General features: G+C 42.9%; 1 protein-coding gene across 6 annotated transcripts in view; it reads right to left on the bottom strand.

Moving 5' to 3' along the window:
- actn1 (actinin, alpha 1) overlaps positions 1 to 27,243 on the bottom strand; it is a 238,282-nt gene that overhangs the window by 14,356 nt on the left and 196,683 nt on the right. For 2 of the 6 annotated variants that reach the window (XM_073040216.1, XM_073040218.1), the window contains exons 12-20: positions 25,327 to 25,477; positions 22,259 to 22,367; positions 17,357 to 17,497; positions 11,914 to 12,096; positions 8,482 to 8,616; positions 6,494 to 6,673; positions 4,151 to 4,297; positions 1,075 to 1,155; positions 644 to 709 (exon numbers count right to left, since the gene is read on the bottom strand). In XM_073040216.1, coding sequence (XP_072896317.1) covers positions 644 to 709; positions 1,075 to 1,155; positions 4,151 to 4,297; positions 6,494 to 6,673; positions 8,482 to 8,616; positions 11,914 to 12,096; positions 17,357 to 17,497; positions 22,259 to 22,367; positions 25,327 to 25,477 — 1,193 coding nt within the window. The remainder of the gene's footprint in view (positions 1 to 643; positions 710 to 1,074; positions 1,156 to 4,150; positions 4,298 to 6,493; positions 6,674 to 8,481; positions 8,617 to 11,913; positions 12,097 to 17,356; positions 17,498 to 22,258; positions 22,368 to 25,326; positions 25,478 to 27,243) is intronic. The other 4 variants (XM_073040221.1, XM_073040222.1, XM_073040219.1 and 1 more) reach the window with 2 other exon arrangements.

Raw genomic sequence — 27,243 nt, 5'->3', positions numbered from 1 at the left:
TCCAACTAGAGGGCACAGGTTTGAAGTATGAGGGGAGAAATTTAAAGGAGATTGAGGGGTAAGGTTTTCCGCATCAGGGGAGATGGTTATCTGCAACGAGCTGCCAGAGAAGCTGGCAAAGGCAGATACAATTACAATGTTTAAAAGGTATTTGAAAGGTGTAGAGGGATGTGGAATCATCATGATCAGCACGAACGCAGTGGACCAATAGGGTCTGTTTCTGTGCTGTAGGATTCTAGGATTTTATGCTAAAAAGCTCTGCAAGGTACCGACAAGATTACCAAAGTGGAGGAGAGGAATTCTCGTACTGCGGACATGTTTTGCAGTAATGACTTGGCATTTTGCAGTAATCTACAGGAAACCTACTGTATCAGTGTGAGCATATTAGCTAGTCACTCTTGCAAAATGGAAATCCTCTGGGACAAGGCTGAATATTCCACCATAGAATGAAGAGGCAAACTATTGTTAACGTTAAAAAAAACAACCCCAAGCAAGGAAACCAACAAACTCTGTTTCTGGATAAAGCAAGTCACTAATCCAAACACTTGTACAATGACAAACACCAGTTAACATGAATTAATCAGCCAGCTTCAGAACCAAGTGCTAATAAATTGAAAATAGAAGGAATGGGAAGTCACCATACCAGATTGTAACCCATGGAGATAAGGCAAGCTTTGAAATCATCACTGTCCATCATTCCAGTCCTCTTCTACAGAGAGAGGAGGAAGGAGACACCAACAAGACACAGACACAGTGAAAGATCATTAGGCAACGAGGGAGAGGGAAAGTCAAGTGGAAAAACACGTCAACGATGAATCAAAGCAAAAAACACAAGCAGAAACCAAAGGAGAAAAGCATACAGAATGTTTCAATTAAGACAGGTTCAAAGTTGTAAGCAATTGGAGAAAACAGTCAATCGAAAAGGAGGACAAATTACAAGAGACAATTCATCACAGACACAGAGAAACAGTAAGATCAACACAGATAAAAAAAAAAGAGAAAAAAAAAACACAAGTTTAGTTAATTCAGCACACGGGAGTGCAGTACTTCACATCATATACTAGCAATCAATACCTGTGCGTCATTTCCAATATCGTACCCCAAGCTGATGAGGCAGGCTTTGAATTCCTCTGCTCCAAGGGTGCCAGAATGATCCTGGGTTAGGCAATGCCACGTGGGACGCCATGCATGGTGGTGGAGGCAGCAGTTGTTGGGTGAGGGCAGGGGGCGGGGATAGAGTGAATAGTTGTGCGTGCAAGGGGTAAATGGGGAAGGGAAGAGATCATGCAAGTGGAAAGAGGAAACAAAGTGCATAATATTAGATATTGCAACAGTTTAAACATCACGGTTCCAAATGATAAGGCTTCATATCCAGACTACTAGAAAGCTGCGCTCCCCAGTAGGTGTGTCTGACAGGGACCAAAACTAACAATTGACTTCCTTTTAATCAAAAGAGATGAATCGGGGAGTTTTCCAAATCAGTTCTGTTTTAAGAGTTAGAATACACCAATTGCATAGCAATGGCTATGTTTTCTAATTTTGAGCAAGCTAAAAATTATTATTATCCATACAAGCCAACAGCACTGGAGGCATCTCCAGATAATCCCTCATTTTTGACCTCTCACCATAGACTGGTGCAGCGTACCAGTAGTAGAATGGCCATCACAGTTACGGGCAGATTGGAAATCTTTAAGATGCTTCAGCCCTGCTTACAAACCCCACAGAGAGACTGGATGGTGTCTTGGTATTGCACCTTCTGAAGTGGTCACAATCCAGGTGTTTCAAGCTTCAGTTCAGAGCTGGAAGGGCAGGGAATGGAGGAGTGGGAAGGACATAAAACCCTAACGGAGTTGAACTTTGGAACAATTTAAAGATTGAATATTAGTTTTATTTGTCACATGTACATTGAAACATACAGTGAAATGCGTTGTTTTGCGTCAAAGATTGTGCTGGGGGCAGCCTGCAAATCTCACCAGATTGATTCCTGGGATGGCAGGACTTTCAAATGAAGAAAGATTGGATCGACTAGGCTTATACTCACTGGAATTTAGAAGATTGAGGGGGGATCTTATTGAAACGAATAGAATTCTAAAGGGATTGGACAGGCTAGATGCAGGAAGATTGTTTCCGATGTTGGGGAAGTCCAGAATGAGGGGTCACAGTTTAAGGATAAAGGGGAGGTCTTTTAGGACCGAGATGAGGAAAAACTTCTTCACACAGAGAGTGGTGAACCTGTGGAATTCTCTGCCACAGGAAACAGTTGAGGCCGGTTCATTGGCTATATTTAAGAGGAAGTTAGATATGGCCCTTGTGGCTAAAGGGATCAGGGGTATGGAGAGAAAGCAGGTACAGGGTTCTGAGTTGGATGATCAGCCATGATCATACTGAATGGCGGTGCAGGCTCGAAGGGCTGAATGGCCTACTCCTGCACCTATTTTCTATGTTTCTATGTCACCGCACTTCTGGTGCCAACGTAGCATGCTCAGAATTCATTAACCCTAACCGTACGTCTTTGGAATGTGGGAGGACACCAGGAGAGCCAGGGGAACCCTGCTATCACAGGGAGAACACACAGACTCCTTACAGACAGTGGCAGGAGCTGAACCCTGATCGGTGATCGCTGGTGCTGCAGAGTGCTGTGCTACCGTGCCGCCCTTTTGTAATTTGGGATGTTAACATGGTATAAGCCGCATGAAAACAGGCTATTTGGCCCGATTAGTCCATGCTGGCATGCTTGCTCTACTTGAGCTGCTTCAGGGTTCCGAGCAAAAAGAACATGAATTATAAACAGTGATAGTCTCCCCTTCATCCCATGTTACTTCATTATGAAGTAATCCCATACTACTTCAATTATTAAATGATTGTTAATATTGATCCCTGTCATTTTCCTGTCAAATCCACGTCATTAGATGGAAGAGTTTTTTTTCAAATTCAGAAGTACCTTAAAACAAACAAGTATGAATACAATTTAACAAAGCTGCACATCCAAGAGTGGATGTGTCCTTTGATGCAGTGACACACGGTGCTCAGGATAAGGATATGCAGTGAGAGCAGTTGCATGTGATAGACAGGCGAGTTTAGCCAGAGGTACGAGGTCAAACATTCAACTCCTTTAAAGCACGTCTACAGTCAACATGTAAGAAAAACATTCAATATTTATTTTTCAATACACCATTCTCATTTTCTTTAACAGATCTTTTATTGGACAATTACAATGCAGTGTTAAAATTCAGAATATTAAGCACCTCAACATGGAAACCTGATGTTAATAATCCAGGTAATTTAAAGAGCAGATATAATGATTAGCTAAAAATTAATGTGTGTTATGTAATATCAAATATGACTGCACCTTTAAGAACCAATCTTACTTTAGCATATATTATCTAATTTTTATAAGGAATAGTATGTTACTCATTGTGCAATTTGCTTTTATTTTCTTCGCAGCCCAAGTACCACCTGTGAATTTTCACCTCCTGGTGCCTGGCAACCTCCCTCTATCCAGTTGCTATGGAGGGAAGCCATCAGTGATATTCCTGCCCTTGCAGCCTAGCTTTTTTCCTTCTTCGCAGCACCAGCACTGAAACACCGCTGAGACCCTAATCCTGGCGTATGCTATCCAATTCTCTGAGGCATGGACATGTTCAAGCTACTAGCTGCTACGGAAGAAATCGCCCTGAATCTCTTGTTAACTGGTGACTTTGTTCCCAAGTGCTACGAGAATGGACATGGAAGATGCAGCTCTGCCCGGCTGGGTAAAGACTGCCACACAAGGGGAATGCTCCTCGGTGATCTCACTGAAGAGAAAATAATGTGTCCCAGCCTCTGCCTTCAGCTCAGAAAGGAGGAAGGGAGAGAATTAGCTTAGGCAAAAGCATGCTGAAGGAACATCCTTTAGCACTAATTAGTTTGTTGTATCTTATGTCATAACTGTTAACAGCTCTCCCACCCTGCACATAACTTCTTCTGCTTATTAACTGGGTCTCAGGGGCAGCTAGTGACTCCAATTTTGGTTTCCATGGCAAACATTCCACTCTTAAAACCCATCACCCATTTCTTAAATGAATCCTTTGCTGTAGTCGAGTAATCTCAGCCAGAAAAAAAAATCGAACAAATATCACAGATAGACACTCAAATCAAATTGCTGGCTTACCCTGTCGAAGTGATTGAAGGAGGCCCGGAACTCATTCATCTGATCCTGGCTGATGCCCTTGGCATCCCTGGTCAGGACCTGGTTCTCAATTTCATTGATTGTCCTGGCAATGGTAGTGAGCAGCTGTTCCCAACCCACCCGGATGTGCTGAAACAAAGACAAGGAAGTCAGTGCACTTGCTTAATGCATCCTCCATTGTATCTCCCACACTTGGGTATTCTCTCGGAGTGCTATTCTCAATGCATCCTTGTAAGACCTGCACCAAAATAAGGAGTTTAATACCATGCAAGCTAGAACAGCTAGCTTATCTTTAGTAACAGTTGCTAACAGGGTGGGAGGAAAATGATGCAGTGGGAGTTCTACTGTGCTCAAAACCACAAATAACGTTACACCCTGAATACTGCCAAGTACAACCATTTCCACTTCAATTGCAATAAATGCTCAGGTCAGGTAGAGAAACAGTGAACACTTCAAGTCAGAATCAGATTTATTTGCATGAACCACTCCGGGCTTTCACCTCTTCTTACCTGCCTATCACCTCTGCCGGGTCCCCTTCTCCTTCCCTTTCTCCTATGGTCCACTCTCCTCTCCCATCAGATCCTCCTATCCTTCCTCCCCAACCCTTTACCTTTTCCACCCACTTGGCTTCACCTATCACCTTCTAGCTAGCCTCTTTCCCTACCCCCCTCATCTTTTTATTCTGGCATCTTCCCCTTTCTTTCTCATTCCCGAAGAAAGGCGTCAGCCTGAAACATCGACTGTTTATTCATTTCCATAAATGCTGCCTAACCTACTGAGTTCCTCCAGCATTTAGTGTGTGTTGTGAAATTTGATGTTTTAACAAACAAAATACTGATATCTAAGACATATCACAAAACATCTGCTCCTGAAAATGCACTCTCAACATTTTAGGAACAGCTTCTTCCCTTCATGAACACTACCTCATTATTCTGCAAATCATAAACACATGAGATTCAGCAAATGCTGGAAATCTCGAACAACATGCACTAAATGCTGGAGGAATTCAGCAGGTCAGGCGGCATCTATGGAAATGAATAAACAGTTGACTTTTCAGGCCAAGACCTTTCTCCATGACTGGAAAGGAAGGGGGAAGATGCCAGAATAAGCAGGTGGAGGAAAGGAAGCAAGGTGATAGGTGAAGCCAAGTAGGTAAGGGAGAGGTGGGAGGGGGAGAATGAAGTAAGAAGCTGGGAGGCGATAGGTGTAAAAGGCAAAGGGCTGGAGAAGAAGGAATCTGATAGGAGAGGAGAGTAGACCATGGGAGAAAGGGAAGGAGGGGTAGTACCAGGAGGAGGTGATAGACATTGACAACTTTGTCAAACAACTCCGCTCCATCTGCAGAAAGCTGAATTGGTGGCCAACCATTTAAATTCCTATCCCCATTCCCGTTCCAACACGTCTGTCCTCTTCTTCTGCCATGATGAGGTCACTTTGAGGTTGGAGGAGCAATACCTTAAATTCACTTCTAGGTAGCCTCCAACCTGATGACATGAACATCTATTTCAACTTCCCTCCCACCCCATTCCCTCTTCTTCAATTCCCTACACTGGCCCCCTCTGTCACCTCTTTTCCCCACCTGCCTATCACCTCCCCCGGTGCCTTTTGTTTCAGAAAGAGAATGCATCCATCTGTTTTGACATTCCAAACTAAGATCACACTGTTTATCTCAAATAAACAGCTTTGAATCTTCCTGCATATCTGACAACTGTACCGGAATAGTCATCTGCTTAAAAAATGCATCGCCTTTAAGGAATGACACTGATCCATTTTAAAAGGGCATAGGTCATGTGTGGGTGGCCACCGGCTAGAAGTAAAAGAGTGACTGCCTTGGCCTTGAAGCTAAAGTATTCACCAGAGCTTGCACTGTGTGGCTGCCTTGTCGCGTGACTGGTTTCATTTCCATAAACACGACTCCTGACGTGGACATTGTCTACAGCATATGTGCTGATACTTGAGTCAAATGATTGCGGTTTTGTACTTATACGGGTCTGCATTGCGGGGACGAGGGACAGCTGACCCCTGGATGTGTTGGAACTCCAGTCAATGGTGGAGAGAAGGGTGTGGGGAGCAAACTCCATGTTCAGTGCCTCTACTATTTGTACCTACGACCTGAATCAAGGAAAAAGGAGAACACGAACCATTTCAACTGTAGGCCACTGACACAATTTAAGACAAAAGTTGTGAGCCAGCAGCGGAAGTTCAGAGTGCAAGGAGATGGTTATCTCCAGACATTTAAACAGAAACTACAGCGATCAGCATTAAGAAGAGGGCAGCGGTTAAGCAGAAATCACCGTCTCCTTTGAGTGCATGGAATGCTCTCACCTCCATTGTGTAGTTGGTGTGTTTGTTGTCGAAGATCAGTGCCTCTTGGATGAGCTGATGGTCTCCCTCGAGCTGATCAATCTTTGGTTTGTAGTTGACAATGCTCCTCTCGTACTGCCGCAAGTGGTTCAGCTGATCCTCCAGCGTGCCGTGCATCTCAATGGAAATGCGCCCAATCTCCTGTAACAGTCGGCAGAAGGCTGGCCGGTCAGTGTCAGGGGGTGAACTGCCCCACCGCAGGGGCGAGGGTGACAAAATGACGCAGCCTGAAGAGCTGGAGTCTCATGGCGACAGAGAACTGGGTTCAGTCCTGATCTCTGGAGCACTTGCATGTTCTCCATAGCCACAGGGGTTCCTCCCACACCCCAGGGATGTACAAGCGGCCATAGTAAATTACCCCTAATATGTAGGTGACTAGTGGTATCTGGGAAGTGGGGAAGGGTGGAGGGGTGGGGAGGTGAGTTGCTATGAATACGGGAGGAATTAAAAACGGTATTATTGCAGGATTAATTTAAGTAGGTGATTGATAATTGGTGTGTACGTAATTTGCTGAAGGTCCTGTTTCTGTGCTATCTTTATTTCTGCGACTTCTCATCAGTATGACGCCCAGAGCTTAAACACGATTGTAAAACAGAGGTGCTAAAACTCCATACATAGGAGCAGACATTTTCTACAGCTACTAGTCTCGTCCAGCCAGGCAATGCAAGATACTTGTATTTGACCCAGCTGCTGCACATTTCAGAGACCAACGTTTCTCAGCGGCTTATGATCAACACCACGTCCAGGGGTTGGGGCCAGGGAGAAGATGGCTGGTGGTCCACAGGATGAGCACTGGGACTGTGGTTTGGTTAAGGAATGAAAATAATCAGGGTGTCTCCAGAAGGGGGTTGGTGGCAAGAGGCTAAGAGGGAGGTTTTCCATGGTTATGGCCTAGAGACAGCAGCAAGATGTGATGGCGTGGTGGGGGGGGGGGGGGGGGGTGGAGGTGAGTTGGAGTGCAAGGAATTGAAAATAGAAGTAAAATGGGGATCCAAGGAAGAATTTGGGGGAGTTGTTGGATTGGGAAGAAGAACTATTGATGGAAGTTGGTTGTGAACCCAAAGAGAGTATGAGCGTCAGGGGCCTGGACCTTGAAGGGATAGGAGAAAGATTAGAAGCCAATGTGGGCTTGGAACTGAATGGGATCATAGGTAAGAGAGGAACTTACCTTGCAATCTCCCAATCAAGTGATATTAGTGAAACATTACTGGCCCTGGCCAACTTAGCCTAATTTCTCTCTCAACCCTCTATAATAAGACTGGCGTGGGAAATTATGTTACCCCTGAATTTCTGGAACAATATGACTTAGAAGTGATTATTATCAGTGACTTGTCAATGGCTTTACGCTTAAAAGGCAAGGTAATGGCATTGAATTTCTAAACTTGCATTTTCATGTAGACAGATGGAAGAGCATATTTCAGAAAAAAGGGGAGACCATTGCATAGTTCTGAAGGGTGAATTGTACAAAATTTCCATGCTTATTTCCCATCCTCTTCAGAGATACAAAACGTTCAGATGTAATACAGGCAAACACTGCATGGGAAAACTGAGGGGATGCTGCAAATGTCAGAATTGCATCTTTTGGACGACATCGTAAACTGAAGCACTCCCCTCTCAAAGGGTAGAAAAGATTCCTTGGCACTACATGAAAAGGAGCAATGAATGACATCATGGTCAATAATCGGCTGTTTAGAACGTGGAGCAGTACAGCACACGGACAGCCCTTTGGCCCATCCATAATGCCTCTGCTGAACACAAGGCTAAATTAAACCACATGGCGCATTTACCCTGTGATCATGTGGATTTTCCCCAGTTTCAGTGAGAACACAAAGACCTTTACAGTTGTCAATATCCATCTAATAACACATTCTTTAATCATAAAGCCATCATGTTTCTTAATGGCACTGCCACTAAAAATGCAGCTGTAGTTTAGAGATTGCTGAAATTACCTCCATTTTTGTCTGAATCCAAGGACCAATGACATTGGCCTGAGTAGCAAATTGCTTCCGCAACCTCTCATTGGACTGCTGGCGAGCGTTCTCCTCTATCAGAGCATGGTCTCTTTGTGGCACCAGATGTCGAACCTGAAAGCGAAACACAGGCAAAACTCGACCTTTCAAAGCTCCTTCAGCAGAAAATCCCAAACACGGCTGAGGATAAACCTCTATTTATTTTGCATTAGCTGGGATACTGGTTGTGGGAGAGGGCGTAACATTCGTAGCTGAATGGAAGTTACCCCACTTTGACTATAATAAACCTATCTTGTATTCTATGCACTGGCTCCAGTGACTATGCGTGTGGAATTTACTTGTTTTCCCCGGGTGCTCTGCTCTCCTCCCGAAACCTAATGACATGCAGGCTGGTAAATTCACTGGCTGATGTAAATTCTCCCTCCTGCATTGTGAGTGATAGGATCCGGAGCTGTTGTTGACAATGCGGGGAGAGTAAATGGGATTAGTGTAGGATCAGTGGAGAAAGGTGCTTGATAGTCAGCAGGTAGACTGTTTCTGAGCCGCATGGCTCTTTGTCATGTGTTTCAAAAACATGATGAGTTTGCTTCGGGAACATTGTACTTCAAATTGGTTGCATCTTAAAAGTGGCCACCTTCCTGATAAGTAAACTATCATTGTCCACATCTGTAGGCTTTTAGCAGTACTTTAAGAACTAACAGAGTAATCTGCTGTTCACAATGGAATCGGACATTTAAAAGATTCTGCAGTTTTGAAAAATATATCAACAATTGTCCCCAACATAATCAGGAGTCTGGTTTGTCTCATAACAAAATTTTCAGTGACTTACAATTGGAATGGCACTAAGTTCTATACTTTCCCATTAAAATTTGCTCATATCTTAATGGATTTGAAGTTTGGGATTGCTGAGCACAGGCTGAAACTCAGCCTTCCACTCCATTTATGTTCTGGTGCCCATGGTACCTGCCCTGTGCTCGCAGGTGTTCACAGATTACGAGCTCTTAGGCTGGGAAATCTATGGCCCATTCAGGCACGAGCCAGTGATCCCACAAATATCAATGAATCAGAATTGTTATCAGGTGTATCATCACTGTCACGGCATGAAATTTGTGGCTTTGGAACAACGGGAACAAACAATACCAGTGGGCTGGAACACTGTGAGGTAAGTCCCTCAGTTACTTTGTATCTTTTTATCTGACTGTCACAATTTAGTTGATTCAATTATGTGAACATAGCGTTTAAAAAAAAAGTTATTTTATAATAGTTCATGGACATTCACGATCATTTATCGTCATTGACTGCTCTGACAGCTGGGACACAGCCTCAGTGACAGTCTAGGCCATACAGGGAGGGAGTGGCCACTTCCAACTGAAGAGGCCCTGCGCTACAGCATCTAGTGCCAGGCTGCACAGATGTGCTGTGAACTGGCCTTCCACCTGGGATCTTGCTGAACAACACCACACAGTCCAAAGAGAGGCACCCAGCATTGGTAGATAATTATTCCAATGATTTCTTCCTGGTGACAAACCCTTCAACAGTGTTAATCAATATTTTTGTCATAAATCTGTAAAGGACCTCCTATGGTCAGGACAGCATGAAGGCAGCATCATCCTGAGTGTCCCCTGACTCACACCAATGTCAAATGAATATCAAACAATTATCCTTTCTATGCAGTCCTTCACGATGGAGAATGAATCCTTTCCAGCTCCAGTTCTACGGGCTCTGAGGTGGCCTTTGAGGATGTTGTGGGATCCTCAGATCCTGCCCCCTTATGAGGCAGGGGCTGCTTGATGGAGTGGGTGGGTGGATTGTTTAGGATGTGGTATTCCCCTGCCATGTGTGTTCCTGATGAGCGGTCTCTTGACCAGGGATAAGCAGGGAAAAGGGTGGAGTTGCATTACATTTCCCCCCAGGGAGACTTTCAAAATAATCTTCAATCTTTTTCTCCGGTCACCTGATAATACCTCGCCTTGACAAACCTTCCAGTGCCTGTACGGTGTCTGTTTCAGTAGTCTGGTGAAAACCCTATCATGTAATTCAAATCACAAGTGAATTGTGACTAAATTATTCAAAGATGGAATGTGCGTAAGAAAGTTTAGCATGGTTTGTTAGGGAGTTGTCAACGGGTTCTCTCTTTTGATGGCTATCTATGCAACAATCCGTTCTCTTAAGATTACAAAAAAATAAAAGAACACATAATCAGCTGGTAGCAATCTCTCTTACATCTTGCTTAAGCGGAGAGATTAAATTCCAAAGTTCCAAAGTAGAGTTTGACATTGAATCAGAATGTGAATTAAATGTACTGAGGTGCACACAGAGTCAATTTGAACTGCTGCTTGCACCTGGATTTCTCTCCCTCACCTCACCACCCCATAGCCACCCAGAGCCCTTGGGGCATCAGTTCTAGAACTGCCCTGCAATCAGCACCACCTTGACAGCTCACACTGTTAAAGGCTTGTTTTAATCAAAGGTGTTTAAAAAGATCTCGACATCATTTAAATCAACAAATTTAGAATATTAGTAAATTAATTTAAAACATATTAAGAAGCTTCTTTCTTAAAACTAATCAAAAAGAGTAGATCAACATTAAGGCCAATGATTGGTGCTGCACGGGCTGCAGCAACCACAACAGGCATAAAGCTGAGGGGCCAGATACGAAGTGCAACACTACATTATGGAAAGACGCCGGATCGTACTGACAACTAATTTCCAAAATCCCTCCAGTACAGGTACCTTCTGGATCGTATTGAGCTGGAAGGCCAGACACAAAGGGCACCAATAAGCTACAGAGTGCTGGTCCGGCTCATACTGATGGTGAGCCTCCTGAGGGGCCGTGTATGTGTGAAGCTGTTTGTAAGTTGCCTCTGCCTCACAGAATGATAAAGGCCACCAAACATCAATACAGCCACTGGACTGCTGTTTTGCTAACCAGCAGAGTGATCCAACCTTTCATTCTGTATACTGTGGCATGAAGATGATTGCAGCCTTCTGAACTGACTTCAGGCTGACAGCCTATGTATATCTTGTAAGATTGTGTTAGACTTAAATATTTTATAACTGGATTGGAACACTTGGATGAAATAAGTTCTGCTGGTGGATCAACAGTTAAAGTCGAAAAGCAATTTAATTTTTATAGACTATTTAGAGTTAAGCAACGTATTTGTCTTTTAACATATGGCTGTAATCATGCAAAACAAACCTTAACTATGAGTAATTTTGATCTGTACAACTGATAAATTCAGCACAAATTCTCCCCTTTTTCATTTCTTTTCCTTCTAGGTTTCTGCTCACATTTGTGTAGCAGACTGCAAAATTTTGCTAAGACCTTTGCAAATCATGAGATAAATGTTTAGCAAATACATTTTGTTTTAAATGCATAGCTGATAAATTCTGGAAATGTTCTTTACTCACCTTTTCCCACTTGCCATTGATATCCTGTGGAGTGATGGTTGTGTAAGGGTTGCTGCCTGCCATGTTGACATGGTAGGTTTGGACAATCTTTGACACCTCATTATGAATCCCTAGGATAGCTTGGCGTTCACGATCTGCCTCAGGGAGAGTTGCTTTAAACTGTTCATGAGCTGTGATCAATCCCTACAGTGCAGAAGAGAGGTGTGCAATGCAAGGTTAGGACATCACAGGCAAGATTATCTGTTTTCCTTAAAACCTAATCTGAACACGAATGAACAGAATGTCGGAACTTCAAGGAGGATTTTTTTTTGGAATTGCCTAGGTTTCTTCCTGCTAATTATGTGGATTGCTCTGAACCATGGAGACTGGAGGCTGCCAAGCATCATCGCCTGAGTGAAAGAGGAAGGGGAAGCCTATGAGGTCCTTATTTAGGATCTGGACATGCACACTTCCACCACACATCACTGGATCTCTGGTGAGGCTCCCGATTGATGCTTCCCTTCACTTTTCCAGTGACTGTGTGGCAGATAGATTAGCACAAACTACACCTGAACCTGGAGTCTTCTGAACTGATTGTTGAAAGTTGCTAATTATAATTCTGAGTCGCAGCTTACTGTGGAACTAATTTACATTTAATAAGAAACTTAGCCACTGTAAGGTATCACTGTGACGTAATTATAAACTTCGAGCTGACTGCCACATTCTCCCAGCTTTGGCATGCTAAAAATTCACTGGAACTACTAAATGTAAGAAACAATTCACAAGACTTTTCCTAATATAGTAATATATTTCACTAACCTCTGCATGGTGCATTCTGCATTCCTTAGGAAATATTTAATAGATCATTGAAGCATTTCAGGTTTAAATAATGTTCATTCCTTTCTTTTTAAAATAAAGACTATTTGGAAAAAGTGAAGGCAACGTACACATCGTGGCGTATGCAGTTGATTTGTGATCAGACTGCCCATCCTGAGGAATTCAGGTCACACCCTTCGGCTTAGGAATTTGAATTCAGTTTTACAAGGAACACAAATAAAATGCTGCCATTCCTGGTGCCCCTACATGTGACACAGGTTCCACCTCAACTCTCAACCCTCTGGTGAAGTTTCCTAACATGTTAGATACTTGTACCAAGCAAGCAGGAGTAAGTGGAAGGGCAGCGGGGGGAGAATCCCGGAGTTGTGGAGTAACACTCACATACTGCAAACAATCTTTATGTAGAAATGCAATACGTGTGATTTAAAAAAAATAGTTATTGGCAACATCCATCCCTGGTTGCCCTTTGAGAAAGTGGTAGCAAGCCACGCGATCAATTGCAGTTGTGATGGTCTGCCCCCCACTTCCATTTGAGAGGGTGGTCTAGGATTTTCACCCACTGATAAAATACATTTCCAGCTATATGTTTCCAAGTTAGTTGGTACGTGGCTAGGAAATGGTGCTTCTATAGTCTGCTTCTCTTTCTGCTATGAGTAGGAAGGGTTTAAGAGTTTAGGAATTAAAAATAATCTTCAGATGCTGGAAATCTGAAATAAAAATAGTAAATGCTGGAAATACCCAGCAGGTTAGGCTGCATCTTTGGGAAGGGAAGCAGAGTTAATGTTTCAGACTGAAGATCCTTTGTCAAAGCTGAGGGAATAGAAGACGACTGTAAAGGCGCAGGGAGGATAAGGGAGGAGGGATTTCTCTGATAAGGTGAAACCGGGCTGACCCTGAGGACAAGCTCTTCCACTCACAGAGGTAAAAAAGTAAAAAAAAAGGTGGGTGATAAATAATCAGAGGCAATATTACAGATGGACAACTGATAGAGAAAGAGAAAATCAAGTTACCTGAATAGTTCAAAGTACAATTTATTATCAGAGTACATATGTGTTACTACATACAGCACTGAGATTCTTCTTCCTGCAGGTAAATTTATAGATTGACTCAGGAAATCTAGAGATAATAACTGTAAATGGTTACTGATGGAGATTGTGGAGAATATGTTTTTGCCATTCTGAGGAAATCCAGGATTCAGTTGCAAGGGGGTATTGAGGCCCAGGTCTTGATGCTTACTGATTAGTTTTGAGGGGATGATGGTATTAAATGCTGAGCAATAACCAATAAAGAGCATCCTAATGTATGCACCTTTGCTGTCCAGCTGTTCCAGGGTTGTGTGAAGAGCCAGTGAGAAAGCATCTGCTGTAGACATGCTGTTTTGATAATGAATTGGAACAGATCCAAGTCGCCACTCAGTCAGGTCGCTTCAACACCAGCCTCACAAAATACTTCATCACTGTGGATGTAAGTGCCACTGGGCGATAGACATTGAGACAGGTTACACGCTCTTCTTCAGCACCAGTACAATTGTGTTGGCGCGTGGCCAAGTGGTTAAGGCGTTCATCTAGTTATCTGAAGGTTGCTCGTTCGAGCCTTGACTGAGGCTTGCGTGTGTCCTTGAGCAAGGCACTTAACCACACATTGCTCTGCGACGACACCAGTGCCCAGCTGTATGGGTCTTAATGCCCTTCCCTTGGACAACATTGGTGGCGTGGAGAGGGGTGACTTGCAGCTTGGGCAACTGCCAGTCTTCAATAAAAATAATCTTGCCCAGGTGCAAATCCATGGTCTATCGAGACTAGCAGAGGCCTACACACAATTGAAGCCTGTTCAAAGCAGATGGGTAGCGCACAGTGCTGGAGCAAGAGGCTGAAGACATTTGTCAATACACCAGCCAGTTGATCAGCACAGGTCTTCAGGAGTCGGCTTTCCTTGGACTCACTCTCTTGAAGGCAGCCCACACTTCATTTTCAGATACTGAGACCAAAGGATCACTGGAAGACATGGGGGTGCACAATGGTTTTCCCCTGTTCTGGTGGTCAAAGAAAGCATAGAAGGTATTGAGCTCATCTGGGAGCAAAGCTCTGCTGTCCTCTATGTTGCAAGATTTAGTTTTATAGGAGGTTATGTCAAGCATCCTTCGTTGATTCCAGTTTAGTCCAGAATCTCCACTTTACCTGAGAGATGGCTTTCCCATTGATCATACCTGCACCTCTTGTAGCATTCTTGATCTCCAGACTTGAATGCCTCTGATCTGGTTGTCAGCAGGCTCTGAATTTCATTGTTTATCCAGGGCTTCCGATTGGGGAAAACCCTGAACAATTTCATGGGAGCACACTCATCCACAGCTGTCTTAATAAAGTTTGTAACAACTCTGATGTTGTCATTCAGGTCCTCAGATGGGCTCTTCAACTTGGCCCAGTACACTGACTCAAGGTAATCCTGTAACCGTTCCTCAGCCTCCCACAACCACCTCTTGTTTGTCTTGATTTCTGGAGTCTTGCTCTTTAGGCTCTGACTGTAAGCAGGTAGCAGGAGCACAGCCAAACTGGATTGGGTGTTGCATGCCATCTTGGACAATGTCTCCCATCCACTCCATAATGTACTGGTTAGGCACAGGAGTACACTCAGCCAGAGACTCATTCCACCGAGATGTAACACTGAGCGTCATAGGAAGTCATTCCTGCCTGTGGCCATCAAACTTTACAACTCCTCCCTCGGAGTGTCAGACACCCTGAGCCAATAGGCTGGTCCTGGACTTATTTCCACTTGGAATAATTTACTTATTATTATTTAATTATTTATGGTTTTATATTGCTATATTTCTACACTATTCTTGGTTGGTGCGATTGTAACAAAACCCAATTTCCCTCGGGATCAATAAAGTATGTCTGTCTGTATCTAATGAACTGAAGGCAATTAGGGAGCTTAAGTTAAAAGAACTCTTAGGAGGCAGTGATCACAATACAATTGTGTTCAACTTTAAATTTGATAGGGAGAACGTAAAGTCTGACGTAGTATAGTCTCATCAACCATTGTCTTCTGTCTTCTACAGGCAAGCCAGTTCAGAATCCAAACAGACAAGTCACTGTGACTCCCATACTTCGTAGTATTCTGGATGAGTCCACCATGAGGGACCTCATCAAATGCCTAACTAAGATCCATGTAGACAACATTCACTGCTTTACCTTCTTCAATCACTTTTAATGACAGTTTGACCAAAGGAGGAGAATCCACATGAACTGGCAGATGTTGTAGGAATAAGAGAGTCAGAAAATCCAGAAATGATGTTGATTTCTTTTGAAGATCAGTCTTGGAGAAGCTCTGTAACTGGGATATTAAAATACACCATGGGGAACATCTCAATCTCACAGAGATTTAGCAGATTCTGACAGCATTATTTCAATCCTCAATACTAAAAAGTCTGTGGCGAGTGACCTAGTCTTTCTTGTTAACGTACGGATATCTGTGGGGAAGGAAATACAAGGTGTTGAGTTTCTAATCTGCTTTTCTGAGTCTGTGGTGGCTCATGTGCTGCAACACCAAACCTACCATGTTCCTGAAACCAAGATTTCAATCAGATCAGGAATGTGAAATTCAAATTAAAAAACAAACTAAATATACCTTCTGTCTTACTCAAACACAGAGTCATCTACCATACAATTTTGTCTTTGAGAGACTAATTTCCTGAATCTGGAGTCCTAAAGAGGGGTCTCAGCCCGAAATGTATTTCTGTTTATCTATTTCCATAGATGCTGCCTGACCTGCTGAGTTCCTCCAACATTTTGTGTGTGTTGCTTTGGATTTCCAGCATCTACAGACAGAATTACATTTGACAGATATAATTCCAATTAATAAAGAATGTGGTTTTATTGTTCTCCCTTCACCTTGAAAAAACTGTTTAGCATCCAAAACCGTTTGTGAAAATCTGAAGGCTGACGAGATGGTGAAGTGCAGGCAGACATGAGAACATTCATCGGGCAATGAAAAGGTTTGGCAAACATTACAGATCATTGGAAAGTGAGGTGAAAGATAACCATGACAGCCTTGCTCCTGATAGGTCATTTCAACAAGAGACAACCTCAACATGTAGATGTCACTACAAAGACGGCATATTATCATGAAAACAATTACTTTTAGCCCAACAGTACAAGAATATTGAGCTGATGATGCTTTGGACAAATATTTAGCAGTTTTAATTTTTGTTTTAGTTTGAAGTAAGTTAACATCCAAGCTCTGTAAATTTGTATTGCTTGGGGAAGTGGGAGTGCTTTTCGCCATGGCTCCATCAGACTGTGTTTTACCTGGTATTGATGGAAACACAGCTAAACAATCGCCATCTTACCGGAAGTCGCCATGGCTCCATCAGACTGTGTTTTACCTGGTATTGATGGAAACACAGCTAAACAATCGCCATCTTACCGGAAGTCGCCATGGCTCCATTAGACTTCTCGTGTTTATTATAAGAGAACTGGCCAGGGGCACAATAAAACAGATCTGGTACATTGCGTCTGGCACAGAAGCACAGAGATTGTCTTACAGAACTGCTCAATGCTGGCTTGGAAAAGCGCAAGAAATTAACAGCAGGCGACCATAATGGGCAGCTAATGCTTTGGTTAATACACACCTGGATTTCCTCGATAGTGTGAACAATGAACGTGTCCTGTAGATCTTCCATCGCCCCCTCCATCCAGTTATTAAAGGGAGCAGCCCTCTTTGCATATTCTAGATACAATTGGTCGATGGTTTCTAGGAGCTTCTCTGTCCTCTGAAACAAAATCCAAAACATATTCAATGGAAACATGAATTCTGGATTATTTAAGAGAGTGCTCTGGTGTTCAGAGTGAGCTTCATTGGTAATTTATCTCCATGGCAACACAATCAAAGGAATCTATATAGATATTTCGGTTTCAATATACAGCACTTGTTAATTTTCAGGTTATCCATCTCTCAGAGTTCTAGCTTAAAACATTTATTTCCTGTAAAGTTTTTTTGGACGGCCTTACCAGCAATATTAAATGTGCATAACTCTGATATATGGACAGTAGTGTTTAATTGATCTTGGACATACTATACCTTTGACAGGCTGTGTTTGAGCTCTCAAACAACTTACCCTTTTATTGCAACTAATATAAAATGACCCATTTAAGATTCCCTATGGATTTCCGAAGCGTTTCAGTCCGTAAGACCATAAGAAATAGGAGAAGAAGCAGACCATTCGGCCCATCAAGTCTGCTCCGCCATTCAATCATGAGCTGATCCAATTCTTCCAGTCATCCCCACTTCCCTACCTTCACCCCATACCCTTTGATGCCCTGACTAATCAAGAACCTATCTATCTCTGTCTTAAATACACCCAGTGACTTGGCCTCCACAGCTGCTTGTGGCAATGAATTCCACAGATTTACCACCCTCTGACTAAAGTAATTTCTCATTATCTCTGTCCTAAATGGACGTTCTTCAATCCTGAAGTCGTGCCCTCTTGTCCTAGACTCTCCTACCATGGGAAATAACTTTGCCATATCTAATCTGTGCAGGCCTTCTAACATTCAGAATGTTTTTATGAGATCCCCCCTCATTCTCCTGAAATCCAGGGAATACAGCCCAAGAGCTGCCAGATGTTCCTCATACAGTAACCCTTTCACTCCTGGAATCTTCTCTGAACCCTCTCCAATGTCAGTACAATCGGCCGTCCTTATCTGCGGGGGATTGGTTCCAGGACCCCCCCGCGGATAACAAAATTCGCGGATGCTCAAGTCCCTTATTTAACATGTATCAGTGCGGTGGACATTAGGACCAGGCGGCGCAACTCTGAATCCGCAGTGTTTCTGTTCACGAAAATAATCACGATCGCGATTGAAAATAAGGTGGAAGTAATAAAGCGATCGGAAAGAGGTGAAACACCATCGTTCATTGGAAAAGTGTTAGGCTACAGTTGGTCAACGATCGGAACAATTTTAATGGAGCATGTGAAAGGCCCTGCCCTGATGAAAGCTACAATTAATTCTAAGCAACGCAGTGGTTTAATTATTGAAATACGTACGTTTCTTAAGTGTCTTACATGCATAGAAAGGTAAAATATATACTATATACTAAGAAAAACGTTTGACTAACTGACTAAATAATACCGGATGTACCTGTCCGACTTCAAATCTGATTTAAAGACGAACTCAGGAATGGAATTCATTTCATAACCCGGGGACTGCCTGTACTTTTAAGTCATTTCTAGATTACTTATAATACCTAATACAACGTAAATGCTATGTAAATAGTTGTTATGCTGTATTGTTTAGGGAATAATGACAAGAAAAAATAGTCTGTACACGTTCAAACAACGAGTGCTGGAGAGAGAACTTCCGGGTTTTCCCGATCCGCGGTTGGTTGAATCCGCGGATAAGGAGGGCCGACTGTATATCCTTTCTAAAATAAGGAGCCCAAAACTGCACACAATACTCCAAGTGTGGTCTCACGAGTGCCTTATAGAGCCTCAACATTTCCAGCATCTGCAGATTTGAGATTAGATTTCATCTCTTTTTTTCTTCAAATCAAAATATATCTTCACACAGAGTGTTCTTATTGAGAGCATAGATCTACTGCTACCTTCCTTAGATGGTAGAAGGTTGCAGGTGTTATTCAAGGGCATTGTTGGCATTAGAATTTCCTTCAGTATTTCAAGTTCAAAATAGCCACATCTGAGTCATTACCAAAACAATCGGAATGTTGCAGGTCAGGAAGACAGCCCTTCACTTAAAATTCAATAAAAACATTCAGCAATTAGATGGGCGTGGTTGCACTGTTGCTACAGGACAGAGAGATGCAGACACAGTTTCTCTTGTAATCGGCTGAGCAATCTCGCCTTTCATCTGCAAGATTCTGTTGGTCTTCACCTGATCTTACCCTTGAATTCTGTGTTTTAGCTGCAAACACAAGTTGAGAGCAGCCACAGAAGCCTAATAACATTCAACAGATGATGACTACCAGTAGGAAACTCTATTGCTGTGGCGACCCACTTCCCAGCGCACTCGAACCGGCTCACAAGGCAGCGTGCGCCGGCATTGAGGCCGGTCCCAAAGAGGGCGCCAAGCCTGCTTCACCAGCAAGGGGAAAAGCCCGCGTGCGGGACGGGACTGTGAATACGCGCCCCCTACAGCATTCCCACCCGGGGAGGGCGGGATCAGGAAGGCTTTAAAGCGAGGCCGCGAAGGTTGAATAAACCTCTTTTGTAACTGCAGCTCACCGACTCCGTGTCGTTATTGCAGCGCTGCGTGTAGCACACCGCCTCAACATTGCCTCATTTATCTCTGTGGCACAAGCAGTCGTTCACTAAAGCAAACAAGTGAGACACTCTAGTTCTTAAAGAATGTAATTACAGGTTTCCCCCATGTAATTAATGGGTTCAGTTTTAACAGATAACCATAAGTGAAAAAACGCACTAAAGTTACTCTATACCTTTGCTGCACTGTAACGAATGGCATCAAATTCACATAGAGTACCATAAACATACAGCACAAATGCTTTACAACACCAGCGACCTGGGTTCAATTCCCGTCACTGTATGTAAATACTTTGGATGTTCTCCCCTTGACCGTGTGGGTTTCCTCCGGGTGCTCAGGTTTCCTCCCACAGTCCAAAGACGTACCCGTTGGTAGGTTAATTGGTCATTGTAAATAGTCCCGTGATTAGGCTAGGGCTGCTGGGCAGCATGGTTTGAAGGGCTGGAAGGGCCTATTGCATGCTGTATCTCAATAAACAAACAAACAAATAGAATAAAGACTCAGAAGAAAGAACAAATACTTAAAGTGGAGAGAGAGAAGATAATGGTTCTGCTGTTCATAAGACTTTTGAACGTTCTGAATGCGTTATGGGAGCTCGTTATGATGTAGGAGTGTCCATAAATAAAGTTTTCTTCCAACAGTTAACTGGAATATTAGGAAAATTTGAAATGGAAACACTATATCCAGTAGGTTATTGTATACACAAGTTCAAACAATTCAAAGAAGTCTGTGAAATTCTCTATCATCTTTGACTCCAACCACTCATACACATGATTCACCAACGGAGGGCAGTACACAGGAACCCCATGCTCCAGCCAGTCCTCAGACTCCTCACACAATATTCATACACACTTTAAGCACGTTCCTTTTTACATTTAGCAGTGCAAATAATGTAATTAAGCTGAAACTGTAATTGACTAAAGCCAGTCATGTCAGTGTAGACAGGATAACAGAGATTCATAACAATTCCTTAATCTGTCCCTATTTTTAGCTCTGACTAGTTTCTCACGCACTTCATAACACAGTTCTGCTTCTCACTTCTAACCAGTAACACCATTGCTCCATTTTCATTTGCTCTCTATTTATGCATTTCAAAGAACAAAATTAGAATTCAGCTTTTAAAATTGTCCAGTAATGTCCCAGAGAATCATATCATCAAACGTCCAACTAATCTCATCATCAAATGCACTTTGCTACCTGCTCCCCAAAACCATCATGTCACATTTTAAATGACTGCACTTCTATGCAATCTCCAGAGGAAAACAAAATGGCACGGAATGATGTGTGAGAACAAAACATCACTGAATTAATTCTAATCGTTGGGCAGCAAATGCCTCAGGCAAGGGTTTCTTAGCTTTCCTGAAGTTACACAATTGGTAAAACTAACGAGCAGAAGTGGGTCCTGACACTCCATCTTCATTCCACTTTCCAAATGGATCATAGCTGACGGCTGTTGCTGATAAGAATACAGGTTTTCCCAACTGAGCCAAGAGTGTTTTCCAGGGCATTTCAGAGGTAACGATCTTGCTCCGAGGGATGAAGGCACAGGTAGAATGCAGGAATCCCTCCCCAAGAAATGATAGGCGTCCCTTGTGGATTTTTAAACAACCCAGTAGATTCATCATCGCCTTTACTGATAGTGGCCTTTTTTAATGCAGATTTATTTAATTCTTTTATTTAAATCCCCCATTCTATATTTGTAGCATCTTCCATAAAAACCCATCCTAACAACCATCTATGAATGTCAGGTTTGACATTTTCAGTCAACTTGCATCATCAGCAGAATTTTCTTGAAGAGACTGACAGGTTCATGCCAACCTTTGTGTTCAGACATTGCTCCTGTCATAATCCATTGGTGACTTCACTCTAAGTTTACACTCCTTCGTTTTAAACTTCTCAACCCAATTTGTTATTCAAATCCTATCAAACCTGTTAATCTTCCTAAGCACTTTAATGATATCATGGCTTAATCTTCTACATTTAAGGGAATAGAAGCAGTGCTATCATACTTCAGTTTTCTAAGTCCTGCTGTTGCACTGATCCATCTACTCCCTTTTGGGGTAGAGAGGCACAAACAGAATAAAGCAATTTTGATGTGGTCTCAGTTAGATCCTTACGTTTCTACTTACTGACAACATAAAGTCTGGCCTGTGCCTCTTGGTATACTCTGTATTTCGGTCACAAACCAGTTTCGTGCATGTTTTCTGAGCAAACTAAAATCACATCCAAAGGAGCTAAGATGAAGATGGAAATACCTCCAAGGCGTCTCTCCTCTTCTGGGTCAGGGCTCCTAGGTTGTCCCACTGATCACAGATTTTCTGGCACCGCTCATTCACACTTGGAGAATCCCAGTAATCCAGCTCACTGTAAAAGTCAGAGAAAACCTGCCTTATCAATAAGACGTGCATGGTCAACAGAAGCTCTCAACAACCTGCTGGAGGAACGCTGGGCTTCAACCCAACTTTCAATTCCTTCCCCCCCCCCCCCCCCGCCCCACTGTGGCTGCTCAACCTGCTGTGTTCCTTTAGGAAATTGTTCGTTGCTCCAGATTCCAGTCTTTTGTCCCTCTCACTGTTAGCAACCACCCACACCTCACCTTCCTTACACCCCAGCTCTGAATGCGAAGGACTACTGTATCAAGAATATACCACAACATGGCTCTTGTTGGGGAGTTTCTTCCTGAAATTGCAAAGGGGAAGGAACCCTATTTACATTGTAGCTTTTACAATGCAAGAATATCACAAAGGGCGATGCCATTTTTGAAATGTCATCATTGTTTGAAAACTGGCAAATGCAATAGTCACTTTCCACCCAGCAGTGTCTCACCAAAAAAAAACTTGACAAATTCAGGATAAAATTTGATAGCTGAAAGATAAGCAAAGGTTAAGATGTAAAGAATAATTTGATCGTCATCAAACATTCCCAAGGAAAACAGGGCCTCATTTTACTGCTCTGGCATTGTAGTGCTCCCTCTGGACATACTAACATAGTAGTATAGATCACACCAAGTCTTCTAAGTAGGGCCTGAATCCATGGCTCTCTCGTTCAGAAAGTGTTATCTGGTGAGTCAATGGCTTACTTCAACGCTGGGCAAACTGCCTTCTTAGTTGAAGCTTTGCCAATGAGCTTGATGCAGATGCTGTGCATATTGCAGCAGAGGCTTGTGCAATCCAAGGAATGCTTGGCTTGAAAACTGGTGCCAAGTACAATATTGAGAAGCCAGACAGACCGGTCTCAGGCCAGGAAAACCAATCAGGATTCCTGCCCTGAATACTGTCTTGTAACTCAAGTCACAGAACATGAAGGCCTTGGATCAGGACCAGAATCAAATCAATCCTCTACTGATGACAGGACAGAACAGATATTTGCTAAAAAAAAAGAGCTCGGAGAATATTCAGCAGATAAAGAATTGACTGAGAGAGGACAAAAGGAAGAAGCATCACCCTCCAAAACAATATATTCTCATCACTAGGAAGTTGAATGGTTGCTAAAGAAATCGAGAAGACACTACACATGGATTCCAAGACTTTTACCTCTAAATCTATACAAATTTGGGGCTGTTAATTAGTTAGTTTCTCAGGTTATAGATTACAAAGTGCTAAGAAATAATACAAATTGGCCCCACTCTCACTCCTTCAACTTCCTAGTGGCCAGTATGAACAACTGTAGATATGCAATAATCCTGCCCTAATTCTGACATTTGCTTATACATCTCATTTCCAAATGGGTCACAATAAATGCTCAATAAATAAAGCAAGTCACTTTTTGTCAGAGGGCAAAAAACAGGAATGACTTGTTGTCGATGAACTCCAAACCTCCCCATATCTAGAATCTTATCTGGAGCATTAACCGAGCCTCAAGTAGTTCAGGTAAATATATCAGCTCTGCTCAGCTTGCACTGTGCTGCAGGGCTGTAAAGATTCCAATAAAAAGGCATCTAAGCCCCCACGTCTGATTAACCCATAAAATGCACATCATGAACAGAATGAGGCAATGCTAAATACAGGTTCCCCCGCTATCCGAAGGTAGAGCGTTCCTATGAAACCGTTTGTAAGCCGAAATGTCGTAAGGCGAAGAAGCAATTACCATTAACTTATATGGGAAAAATTTTTGAGAGTTCCCAGACCCCAAAAAAATAGCCTACCAAAACAAACCAAATAACACATAAAACCTAAAATAACACTAACATATAGTAAAAGCAGAAATGATATGATAAATATACAGCCTATATAAAGTAGAAATATTGTATTACGGTGTAGCTTCACTTATCAAAATTGGGAAGGTAGCGAGCCAAAATTGATGTGGGAAAAAAAAGGCACGTACATGCATGTGCACATACACGCCTACGCAAGTATACACATACGCACATACACGCATACGCACTTACACACATGCGCAAACAACTTCCTGCACAAGGCTTCACGGTCATTGTAGTCTTTCTTGGGGTAAATGCACGTATAAAGCGGGTGTCTTTTTTTCATAAAAGCAAAAATCCTCTTTGGTTAGCGAAAACAGGTACTAACGTAGGTCTTTCATAACAGCGAGCTGTCGTAAAGCAAATGTTCACAAAATGGGGGCCACCTGTACTGCGATCTTGTTTTGGACTTGTATGAGAGGGGAGAGGAGGGGAACAGCCAACATCTAGCTGGTGATCCCCTTTCCTGAGTTCTTGGCTCCATTCTTCTAGCTGTGAAGTTTGCACAGATGGATTTGCAAACTGCGCCTTTCAATTTTCTGATGTGGAACAATAAGGATTTTACTCCCATCAGTGATGGGTCCTTCTCCTCAGAAACATCCTTCTGTTCTGTCACCCTACAGACGAACCCCCTTAGCTGGCCACCGAGAGGTTTTCAGACTGAGGGCTCTCTCCAAATATGATGGAGTTAAAATGGTCTTCAGTACTCACCTTTCACAAACATCATTTACGCAAAGGACAGCATTACTATCACAAAAGATGCAGTAACGTGTCTGAGAAAAAAGCCATCAGTCAAACTGAGTTCAAAGCAGCTTGCTGGGACTTAGGATTTGTGTGCTGTCTCCCTCTGGGCAGATTCAAATCCATTTCGTTCTCTAATTTCTCCTGCAGATATTGGTGTGTGTGACGGTTGTGGAAGCTTTGGGAACAACACAGAAGAGGTTTACTAGGATCCTGCCTGGATTAGAAGGTCTGAGCAATAAGGAGAGGCTGAACAGACCTCTTTCCCTGGAGCTCTGCAGGCTGAGGGGAAATGGAATATATCTTATAAAATTATGACAGGCACAGAGAGAATAGAGAATGGTCCTGTTCTATGTCCTAAAATGAGAGTTTTGTGGAAACACGTACTTCAGCTCTTGGGCAATTGCAGCAATTTGTTCAACGCGGTCCTGATGAGCTGCCAGGTCACTCTCGAAGGCCTCGTGCTTTTTCAGTATTGCCTTGACTTCTGACAGGGTGGCTGTCTCAAAATCCTTGGCCATCAGCATTTCCTCCTTCCCTGAAACAGCGAGGTGGACACAGAAAAGAGTGATCAGAAAAGGTCATCCTCCCTCTTAGGAAAGTTGGATCGGCATTGTGGATTGGGAGTTAACAATAACGACAATCAGCTGCACTTCTCTACTCCTCTATTGATGCCCAAAAGGGGTCTGTCTAACAGCCAGATTTCATCGAGCTTGAATCTTGCTATGTTAGCTGGAGAACCTTCATCAAAACACTTATCCCTCCAAACCTAGGTAAGGAGGCCAACTCTTCTCTTAAGAGACCTAGCTAGAATTGCGTTCATCTCTGTTTGTTAGGTGTCAGCATTAATTCTTATCCCCCAGTTCAGTTTCATGTTCCAAGGAGCACAGTGTGGTGGGAGGTTCACGTCTATCATTCAGGAACAAGATGTTCGAAGCTTGAGGTGTGCGCCCCACTGGTGGAGTGACTTTGTTCTGATTATAAAACCAGGCAGGTCCTGTGAGCAAGGAATGGAGACAGAATAATAACTGCACAAAAACGAAACTGTTGGGTTCAATCACCTCAGGCTCTCTTCATACACTTCAGGGTAACCAAAGCAAGAGGGGTTTGTAGGAAGCCCTGGGAAACTAAATGAGCCCGTTCTCTTATCCAATCACCCCACATTTCCGTCACAAGAGATTCTGCAGATGCTGGAAATCTTGAGCAACACACACAAAATGCTGGAGGAATTTAACAGGTCAGGCAGCATCAGCAGTGGAGGGAAATAAAGTCTATGTTACAGGCCGAGACCCTTCATCAGGACTTATGTAAAGAATGGCCAGTTTTAAAATTAAAACCTAGCTTTTGTTTTGCTCTGGACTGTCCAATTAGAGGAAAGAATTATTGGAACCCAGCAATTGAACCAAGTAGCCCGATTTTGTCATTTTAAACACCCAAAATAGATTACACCTTGACTTCCTAAAAATGTGCTCCATTGTCGTAAACTGGTTTCATGATTGTCCTCTTCACCCTGAGAGTACTTTGAACTATACCTCCTCCAAAGTTAATAGCTCCTCCCAGAGGTAAAAGGACCAGAATATGAACACATTTCTGCAAACAGGAACTGATCAATCAGCTACTCTTTCTAGCAGCCTCCCACAAGGTAGAGCAGTGACTAACAAATCAAAAGGCAAGGGTCGTGAACTTTTCAGCTAATAATTTGCAGTGATATATCTCAGTTGTGCTGACTGCACTTGGACGCGATGCCGGGCACTCCAAGAGTCAATTGGCAACAAATTGAAATAGTGCCTGTAAAGAGTATTACAATTAAAATGTAAATATGAACAGTGATTTCCTTCCTTTTAATAACCTTGTCATGTGGTAAACATGTCAGGGAGGGGGCATAATGAGGTAAGACTATATTGAAGATTTATATCCCACCCTCTGCCCCCAAGCACCACGTCAATCCAATATCAAGGGCAGATTAGTTAAGAAACGTTAACCGAGAACTTGGGACCTATTTGTGTTAATTATACATACAATTTGTTTTGTGCAAATGAGATTGTGCCATTATCATTCCCGATCAATTAATGCCTCTTTATGATGTCAATCATGCAGCTAATAAGGTCATAGGTCACACTTCCTTGTTAACCCTCAAGGAAACCAGGAGGATGTTGCTGTGTGTTTGGGAATGAGATGCCAATCGAAGGCTCTACACCATTACAGGCAGATCATATGCCACACACTGCTTATTTTAGCTCCTGAAACTCTCTGCTAACACAGTCACCTCAATGTTAATGAAGCTTTGCCCAAATTCTCAATATT

Source organism: Hemitrygon akajei, chromosome 3 (assembly GCF_048418815.1).
Source record: "Hemitrygon akajei chromosome 3, sHemAka1.3, whole genome shotgun sequence".
Taxonomy (NCBI): Eukaryota; Metazoa; Chordata; class Chondrichthyes; order Myliobatiformes; family Dasyatidae; genus Hemitrygon; species Hemitrygon akajei.
Note: the sequence above shows the minus strand (reverse complement) of the source record. Positions and strands in the feature narration are given on the sequence as shown.